The sequence below is a fragment of the Glycine max genome, chromosome 19 (assembly GCF_000004515.6).
Source record: "Glycine max cultivar Williams 82 chromosome 19, Glycine_max_v4.0, whole genome shotgun sequence".
NCBI lineage: Eukaryota > Viridiplantae > Streptophyta > Magnoliopsida > Fabales > Fabaceae > Glycine > Glycine max.
In genome coordinates, this window is record NC_038255.2 from 36,620,098 (window position 1) to 36,631,199 (window position 11,102).

General features: G+C 27.7%; 1 protein-coding gene across 1 annotated transcript; it reads left to right on the forward strand.

The window, feature by feature from the left end:
- Positions 1-7,526: 7,526 nt before the first annotated feature.
- NAC11 (transcriptional factor NAC11) lies at positions 7,527-9,939 on the forward strand. Its single transcript, NM_001249213.2, has 3 exons — positions 7,527-7,834; positions 8,258-8,553; positions 8,878-9,939. The coding sequence occupies exons 1-3, from the start codon at positions 7,672-7,674 to the stop codon at positions 9,472-9,474; spliced, it is 1,056 nt and encodes a 351-aa protein (NP_001236142.1). The 5' UTR covers positions 7,527-7,671; the 3' UTR covers positions 9,475-9,939.
- The last annotated feature ends 1,163 nt before the right edge of the window (positions 9,940-11,102 follow it).

Consider the following 11,102-nt stretch of genomic DNA (forward strand, 5'->3'; position numbering starts at 1 on the left):
GTTTCCCCTTTTCATTGGGCTCTTCAAAAACTATTATTATTTAGCTTTTAAAATCTTTAATAAATGATTAAACTTTTGTGTGGATCTCTAATAAAAAAAATTATTATTTTAAAACTTAATTGATATATTGAAATTTTTATATTGACTCTTATTAATTAAGTGATAATATATCATTTTATAAAACGATATTTTTAATGTTATTGACGATTATATATAATTATATCATATCATCACTTAAATTTACAACAGAGACTTAAACAATTTGATCATTTATGAATAAGGTTAAAAATATTTAATTCTTATTATTTCTAATTGGAGAAGAAAGATTGCCCACACTCGATTTCATTGGTACGCAAATTAAAACCAAGATTCGTTCATTTATTAAGTAATAAAATAAGGGGTTGAAAAGGTATTTAAATAAACTATTCAATCAATAACAAATCAAAGCCACAATTAGGATTCAACAAGCACTTCAATCATAGATATATAGACATACTGATATATAGATCCATAATGTCCTAACCAATACATTGCTGCTTTTGACTATGCTTTCTATCTCAAAAGGAAAGCCAAGTGCATTAGGCACAATACTAATTTCAGAAAAAAGAGATAAAGTTATCACTTATCACCCTCCTCTGGACCTGGACCACATGGCAATGATACAAGTGTTGGCCATTTGGGTCATTGTGGAAGTGACACGTAGTTTGGAGCATTGTTGTTTGAGTTAATAACTCTCCCAGATATGTGGTAATGAAAGAAAGATTAGTACATAACGTTGCTGATTTTTGGTTAATGATACATGGAGAAGATCAGAGGAAGTGGCGTGACTCCATACTTGGTTGATTATTACTTTTTTGAATTTTTTATTCTGTTTAGGATGGTTCCTTGTTTGTTTTGGTGTTGGCTATAACTTATCTTGAGCAAATCAATTTGCAAGCTGGCCCACGAGGCCACGAGGGGTTACAAATTATTGGAGAGTGCATGCCTTACGTTCTAAGCAAATAGATTCTTTGGGAGATACCTGAGTATATTATCCCATGAATATTATTTAATAAATTTTAAATTAAATGTCAGAGATTTCAAATATAATTTAATTTTTACATATCTTTATTGTAAAAAAATTTACATAATTTATCAACAAGAAATCATAATAATTGTGATGTTTAAGATACTTATTATAAAAAGTTAACAAATTTATCGTAAATATAATAAATTTTGATTACACGAATTTGTAAAACCAAAAACTCTTTTACGTTATTTATATATAGACCATTTTCTCTTAAAAATGTATTCTTATATATATAGTAATTACAGTTTTTGCTTTTCTGTCGTTACATGTGGGGTATTTCATGCATCCACGTTAATCACCTAATACATATCATGTAAATTTTTTTAGTATGCTATATAGACACTTCAATATATCATGTATTTCATCAACTTTTATTTTTTTTCATCTTTTTTCTTTTTATCACCTATTATATTTAAACTAGATGACTACGCCAGTCTAACAAACTTTTTCCAAAAAATTTAGGTGTGAAGTAGCTTCTGTTCTCGTGCTCGTGTGTCTCTTAGACCAACTTGAAAAATGAGAAACAACTGACTTTCGTGACCTAAATCATAGATTAATTCTTATTCATACTTAACATACATTAGCAATACCGAGTTATCATTAGTCTAAGAAAAATTGCAGATGATCCAAATAAAATAAAAATTAAGAAATAAATGAAAATGATTGGAATACGTCATTTACGTGTTTACTACACAAAGTAAACGAATAATTTTAATGCACTAGTTCTCACTCTCTTGAAAGAAGAGTATTTTTATTTGATAAAAAAAAAGTATTCTTAGGAGTATTTTTTTATTAAGTCAAGCCATTTCTCTTATATTAAGTGTCTTCTCTTATTTTTTATTTTCTATATTTTCAAATTTTAAACTTTGATATAAGACTAATTTGAATTTAAATTAAATTTAAATATTGACACACAATATCAAATTAAAAATATTTATTTTAATAAATTGGATTTTAAAATTATTGTATTCTTAATCATCAAAATTGCTTTTTGATAAATAAATTTATGTAACTAACTGAATATTATTTTTTAGATGTTTCTTAAAGTAACAAGAAGGTATAACTTAATTAATTGAATAAGTTATAAGAATGTTATAAATCTCCTCAAAGGTGTCTTTGATTCTCATGATTTTTTTTTTTTAAAAAAAAGACGTTTCGCAGAATAATTTTAAACTTAGGGTATCATTTTCTTTATTTTAACCTTTAATGTGTAAATATTTTTTTTCCTTTACCTTCTTTTAATTTAGGAAAAACTGAAAAAAACACCACCCTTACATTCACAATTGAGCTCTTATTATATTTATTTTTACTTTTTGGGGGTTATTTTTAATATTACATTATTTCTTTTAATTATCACACTATATATTAATTTTTTTGTAAATATTTTACCATTAAATAATAATAAACTTCAAAACTAAAGAATCTAAAGTATAATAATAATAAAAAATTCAAAAAAATTAAGGAAAAAATCATATAAATATATCCTTTTATATCATTTTACATTTATTAGCTAGTTCAACATTTGATTTTACCAAAAATTTTATATAAGTAAACTATTTTAATAACATTTAACTAATAATTTTTAAGAGTTTAATGGTCACACATTATAAATGTAAAACATTTTTATACTGATAATAATTTATTATTAATATGATTTTTTAAAGTAATTATCATAAAAATCAATAAATTTATCATAAATAATGAGTTATGATTAAATGACGGTACCTAAAACTTTTTATATTATTAATTTATAATCTTTTTAATCAATTTGTAATTAGAATCAACTTTTCAACTTTTAAGTAAGGTATTAATTACTCTTTTCAAACAAATCCTCATAAATGACGAGTCTTAATTTATTTTTTTTATAATTTTATTCCTTTAATTTCAAAAGAATCTTATCTTTTCAATTTATTTCTAATAAAATATTTATTATTAATAAAAAAAAAGGCATTAGTTTATACTTCATTTTGCTTTAAATAAATATGTATATTTTTATAATTATTTGACAAAAAAGATATTTAATTTTTCTATACCTATGCCTTTAATTACTTACAACGATTAATGTGATACACTCATACACATAAGTGATTTCACAACGATTAATGTAATTAATTTTGAATTCGTTTAAAACTTTTAACTATCATATACAGTCATGTATTGGCATAATAAAAGAGGTTTGATTATTATAATTTTTCTCTGTCAAAAACACTATATAATATAATTTTTTTTGGGAAGTTTAAGTATTCCCAGTAATAATTAATCAAATTTTAATTTAAAAAGATTTGCTTTCGTAAATCACGTACTATGCATATGGAATAAAATTTTCTATGCGGAATCTAAGATGCATGGGAAGGATGAATAGAAAAACATCAATGCATGTGACAAATAATGGCAATGTATGTAATAATAATAATAATAATAATAAAAAGCAATGTATCAGTGCAATCCTTATAGCCTGTGAGCTGGCATGCAAATAGAAAATCAACCTGGAGGAATTTATAGCTGGAATGTGCTCCCAGAATAAACGAGATTCAAAGGGTATAAATGGGGTAGAAAGGCATGTCAAATACTAGTAGTACTCTAGGGTCTTCCAATAATAGTTGATAGAGCAAAGTATCACCCTTTTTTTTTTTTTTTTGTCTAGGACTGTGTTTATAAAATTCATTCATGCTAAAAAAATTACTGTAATCAGAAAAAAAATCATTATAATTCAATTTTATCGATAAATTATCAACCGTTTGAAATTTATGACTCCTCAACTAAAGAGGAAAATTTTGAATTTTTATCTTATTTTCGAAGAAATTACTAGCAGAGAAGTCCTCAATAATTTACAGTGAACTAATCTCATTGTAATTAAATTATAAAAAAATATTATACATTATATAAATAATATATAATATAAGTTAATTATATACCATAATTTATTTACAGTGAGTTAAACTTATTGTAATTTATCGAGGCTTTATCTCTAGATAAAGTATAGTGGTTTAAGCCTTTAGTAATTATTTTTGGCTAAGTCAACTATAAATTACCATAGGCTTAGCCTTTAGTAATTTGACTATCTATAATTTTTTTTGTGTATAAAAAAATAATTAAAATTTCATAATTGATATTTGTTGATTAGAAAATACGATTGTAATTTATCGATGGAAAAGTTCACTATAATCTCTATATATGTATTGTTGACAAAAAAATAATGTATGCCATTTACAAAAGGAAAAACCTTGATAATTAATCTCTTTGTATTGTTAATGACCTCGAGGCCTACTGTAATAGCAAAAATTATTGTGATGGCAAGAATTTCAAGGGATGAAAAAAGAGACCATTGTATAGAGAAAGTCGTGAAGAGCTAATCAAACCAGTGGCTCAAGTTATTTTGATGTATTTAGAATTCCATATCACATATGTTTGGAAGTTGAGTATATGATAGCAAAATTTTATTGGAGAGGAAACCCTTAAAGAAAAATGCATTGGATCATTAGAACAAGTTAACATTTAGATTGAAGAAAGAATTATAAGATTGGTTTGATAGTTGAAGGGAGAAGAGGAAATGAGAGGTCATGTGTTTGAATCTCTCACATTAATAAAAATTAATAAATTAATAATTAACATTTATATAAAAAAAAAACATCTAGCTAGATCAAAGAAGGAAAACTTGAACTTCTAGATGTTTGAAGACTTCAAAAGATTGTCTTAAGATTTATTATTAAAATTCACTCGGCCTAGGCAATTATCAGACTTGTGGTTAGGTCAATTTAGTTATTAAATAAGTTAATTCGCTTATTACTAACATCATTAAATTGTTCATTAATTAGATTGAACTAGCTAGTATAAATATATTCGTGAGAACTACGAAACCAATCTCCTATGATACGTCATGTTATCATAATTTATATAGATTCTTTCAATTTAACTAGAGTAACTTATTGCTGTAACCAATAACCCGTTAACTAAATGTAATATCCTTATCATTTTAATACATAATCTAAATTTTGTAACATTGGTCTTAAACTTCAAATTAAAAGACAATATATCAAAAAGAACATTATTGAAAAAATATCTCAGGTCAAACTCAAAGCACATATTTTATTTAAGTAATAATGTAATCGCTAACTAACTTTTAATATTGACCATCTATATATGCCCTAATTATTTATATTTCTTATTTATCATAATTGTCACATACACGTATATTCTTCAATTAATAGAAATTTAAATAAAATTTAGATGTTTATGGATATATGATTATTGAACTAATTTCTAATCATAATTAAATTTTTAATAATCTGCATAATAAATCTTTTTTATTAAATATTAAGTTAAACCTAAACTATATAACAACCCCAAAAAACCTATAAAAAAAATATAAATTTGATACTACTAAAGATGCTTCCCCGTGCTCAACGAAGGATATTTTTTTTTATCCCTTTTGGCCCACATGAGAAAGCACTAGCCGCACTTTTGAGTTTTGAGGCTATGCCTTTGGCTACAGTTCTCTGAAGCAGTGGACAATAATAATAACGTATTCCAAAAGTTTTCTTTTTTCTTTTGTCCCATAGCACTCCAAAACTTTGAATTATTATCCTTTTTTATCTTAGTTTAGGTGATTGCCATGTGGGCCAATCCGCTGGTCCACTGGTTGAGACGTTGTTATAGTTTGTGATGATTTGATATATAGTATGATAAAACTTAGATACAGTTTTATAAATGTTTTTGTGTTATTTTTCAATTAAAATTAAAGCTTTATTTTGGTAATAGAAATTGATTTCTATTATATATCTGTTACATGTGATTTAAAAAGTAAAACAATAACTACAATGAGAGAGAGAAAAAACAACAGAAAAATACTTAATAATCTGTACATGTATCTCGTTTTTGTATAGCATTATTATAGGGTTATGAACATATAAAAAAATCAACGAAACAGTCGACTAATTATGCTTGGAAGCTCCATACATATAACTGGATGAAATAAATTAGAAATAGAAATAAAGGATAAAATGAAGTGTTGGATAACGTTGAATGAAAGAAGAAAGAAGAAGTACTATAAGTACCATAAAACTAGGAACTTCTTTTAATAACATATGCTCGTGGCATGCACACTCTTGACTCAAGCCGAAAACATTATTAATTAAAATAAAAAACATAACAAATAAAAAAAGAAAAAGAGCTAAAAATATTATCCTAGTTCTAGACCTAGTAGTATAAAACAGTGGGTATCTAGTCAAAGTGTCAAAGCCACACGCATAATAATCCCAGCCGAGTACCTTAATTCACGACGATGACAACGGCCACAAACATTAAAATGTACATTTTCTAGTGAGAATAACATACTATTTCTATTTCTCCACAATATTTTTCTGCCTTTCCTAGGATCAGAAAGTGAATACCAAATTACCAACACAAAGAACGTTAATCACCATGCATTTAGTGATCGAACAATTCTTCGCCATCTTACAATAGGTTTAAATACATTTTTTATTTTAACTTTTATAAATTTTATTTATTTATTTTTTATCTTTAAAATATTTTAAATAACATTTTTGAACAGTAAAAATATTATATAAAATCCTATAACAATTAAAAATAAAAGAATATAATTTGTAACGACTAAAAAAAAATTGTAAGAATAAAAAAAAGTTAAATTATAAGGATAAAAATGTTTTTGAACCCACTTTTAATTAGTTTAAATATTTATTAAATAAACAAAACATAAAACATGTTTTATATTTGGCAAAAAAATTTCTATAAAATATATGAGAATAAAGAAAAAACTATTGAAAGAAAAGGTAAGGTAACATTATCCGTGTGATTTATTTACCCTCAATGATATCATCAATCATTCTACCTTGTGGGCTTGGAATAACACGTGTCATCATCTTATCTCAAGAACGATGATGTCACTTTGCAGCCGCCATTGCACAACGATAATCCTGGAGCGTTGGACCAGGATTTAAAAGAGAAACTACAAAAGTGGAATGTCTGAATAATTATAATAATATGTTGTATAAACAACCCAAATGGTATCTAATACATAGAGAGAAAGATAAAAAAGAAAGAAAAAAAAATCTAAATATGATAAAATTTATTATGTTATAAAAAGATAAAGATAAAAATAAAAAATACAAGATATTGGTTATGTGTTTAATATAAAAGATAATTTATGTATTAATAATAATAATAATAATAATAATATCACAATTCACAAACAAAACAATGCCAATTGGGTCTCTCTTTTTTTTCTTCTTTTCTTCCGTAGATGTGGCTAGCCATCACTAGTTCCATATTGCTTCTCTCACTTTACATGGACCCCACTTGGGAAAATTTTGAACTCATCTCTAATCTCTTCTCATTCATACCCCATGCCCATCTCGACCTAATCCTTTCCCACAAGGCGACAAATTCCACAACCATATAACCCCTTCCCATCTCTACACCCCAAAAATTTCAACCTCTCTTTCTTTCCCTCTTGTTCTATGCTTTCAAGTAGTACCAATTGGGCACTTTGTTTAGTGTCTTCATTTTTTTTTTCATCCTCATCAAATTAACCCCCTAAACATCATTTAGCTAGCTAGCCAAATTAATTATTAATTAGGCAAATAATGGGAAACCCAGAATCCAATTTGCCACCCGGTTTTAGGTTCCACCCAACCGATGAGGAGCTCATTCTTCACTACCTTAGTAAAAAGGTAGCATCCATACCCTTGCCCGTTTCCATCATTGCAGAGGTTGATATCTACAAGTTAGATCCATGGGACTTACCAGGTTTGTATCTCTTCTAGTTCCTTTGATTTTGATACTTTGTTACAAAGATATTCAATAAATGATGCATGGACACCCATGTACGAATCTACACCTAGAAAGAGAGAAATGTATGCTTTTATTTTTATTTTTGATCGATACATATTCTTAGTTAATATGTTAGTTTTTTTGTTAGTAAAATATTCAAATCATATTTTCTCTTTTCTCTTTATCATTAAATCAATCTTATAATCCCAGAGAAATATATGTAATAATTGATAATTGACATAATGTGATAAAATGAAATAGTATAAACTCTATTACTCAAGATAAAAATATCATGTTAAGTTAGGGACTAGAGTTAGTGATGTGTGTCATTCAAGTCCATTTATTAATGTTTGATGTGGAAGCTTTACTAATGATTTGTTTTTGTGGTTTCTCTATCAGCTAAGGCAACCTTTGGGGAGAAAGAATGGTATTTTTTTAGTCCTAGAGACCGAAAGTACCCTAATGGTGCAAGGCCAAACAGGGCAGCTGCTTCAGGTTATTGGAAGGCCACTGGCACTGATAAGACCATAGTGACATCATTGCAAGGAGGAGCACAAGAGAGCGTTGGTGTGAAGAAGGCTTTGGTGTTCTACAAAGGAAGACCCCCAAAGGGTGTGAAGACCAATTGGATCATGCATGAATATCGCCTTGTAGACAACAACAAACCCATTAAGCTCAAAGACTCCTCCATGAGAGTAAGTGTCCCATGTCGATCCCAACTAACAACCAAGGTTTTAAATTGCGGTCATATTAGATTATATTTTCATCGGAATTCTTGATATTGACGAATCTAATGTAGGAGAAATTATTATATTCTACTATATGATCCTAATCAATTTCCAAGTGATGCATAACCGTATTTTTCAATTTACACAAAAAGAGCTAATAAGGTGTCATATTGAGATTGATCAGATCATGTAATAATTTATCATATTATAGATCCTTCTTCAAAACCTTATTAACAATAACACATGCTGATTGCTTATGGCTGATCTACATTAATTATTGGTCTATTGCAGTTGGATGACTGGGTTCTGTGCCGGATTTACAAGAAATCCAAACATCCTCTAACTTCAACAGAGGCATCAATAGGGGTAGGTGATGTAGATCAAGCAGAGGAGCACGTATTCAAAGAGACCCTTTTGCCAATCTCAAAATCTCCAACACCTCCACCTCAAAACACATTGATATCTCAGAAATCTGTGTCCTTCTCCAACTTGTTGGATGCCATGGACTACTCTATCCTAAGCAGTTTCTTATCTGAAAATCATACCACCCACCCACCAGGGGTTGGATCAAGTACAGGCTTCAACACTGGGAATTTGGATCAGCAACCATCTCCAATCGACAACAGCAATGGTTACATGTTTCAGAAGAACAACCCCCAATTGAACCCTTCAGTCTCCAACATGGAAAACATGATGAGGCCAAAGCGCCAAGTTTCAAACATGGATGAGGAAACCTTGTACCCATCAAAGAAATACCTTAGTTCCTCTTGCAACTTCCCTACTAACATCAACAACCAATACGAGAACCCACAATGGAACTACCTCATGAAGCAGTCTTTGCTGAATCAACGGTTAATGCTTGGTCCTCATCTTCAATTTCAAGGATAATCCAAAAATATCAAAAGGTTAAGTCGGACAAAAAAAAATGAAATAGGAAAATTAATGAAAAGTAAAATATTCAGAAGCTGAGCCCACCAAAGAATGCAATCAATTTGATCATTAGATAAGGATTAGTAATTAGTGATTTAGTATATAGAAAAGGATTAGTAATTAGTGATTTATTATAAAGAAAGATTCCATCATTCGAGGGTCAAGAAACAATTAAAACAAAATATCCAAGTTTCTATGACAAATTAGAAACAATTTGTGTACAAAAAATGTTAATTTGTACATGTTGGGGTTTGGAGGTTAGCTTTATAATATACTTTTGTAGATAAGGTATTGTACTTGATTGTTGTGTTGATATTTTTCATTCTTTTCCTGGAAAGGTTAGCTAGCTACGAATTTTCTTTTGGATTTGGAATGGTACGATTTGCCATTTCAGTATGTTCAATAGTCACATTTATCTTTATCAACATGCTGGCGTTTCTATTCACATGCTTTGTACCATGACATGCATTATTGAACCTCAACCTATGAGTATGTACTAAGAAAACCATCAATTAAATAATTAATAAAAACATGAATTACATCAATAGGGTGAGCAATGAATACGTGTCATCTTTGTGTTTCTGTCTATTTATTTTTCCGCCCCCTTCGTTTCTTCCTTGGTTCTTCTTCTAAATATCTAGTTGAAGAACTGGCTCCAAACTTCAGTTGTCAAGTCCAACTTTTTTGGTTACTTTTCAAAGTGTAAAATACCCTGCCAAGTCCAACTTTGCTTTGTCGTACCATATAATAGTTAAGTGTGCGTGACAGCATATGGTTAAAAGATTATTTATGTTTTTATAAAAATGCATATATATTTATTGACTTCATGGTACTGTACTTCAAGAATTAATATTTCTTTTTCTATTATATTTGGATATTCTCATTTTTTATATTTTAAAATACAGCAAATATAATTCACTTTTATAATATTTTCTTTCTTTTATTGAACACGAATACAGTATCGTGTTTAGTAGCATTGGCAGAACTAGAGTATAAGAAAGACACTATTTTTTAAAGAAATTAATATAAAAATAAATATTAAAACTTAATTTTTAAAGAAATACATTTGAGTTGAAAACACTATAAAAATAAATATTTTTTTTATTATTATATGATTTAGAACAGATAGGTCATGCACATATATTAGTATAAAATAATTTTATATTATCAATCAATTAGAAATTAATATGAATTTCAAATTTATTAAATTTTATAATAATTATCTTAAAAATTATATTAACGATAATTTTTTAATAGTTGATAATGTAATTTTTTTGCAATAAGTCATCATTAAAGTCTATGATTTACGAATAATATATCTATATTAACAAGTGGATTGTCCCCTTTAAACAAGTTTTCTCTTTTTTTTTTATAATGCTCTTACCAAGTTTTACTTTGTAGGCATAAGTTAGGATTTGAATCCCAATATGTTAGAGGAATCCGTGTCCACCGCTCTCCGGACTAATCATTTGTTGGTTTTTAATTGTAACAATTGTTTCTAATAACTATAAATAAAACACAAGAGAGAGAAATAGGAAGTCCCAAAAAATAAGCTAATAGCAAATAACTTATTTTAGAGTGATGAC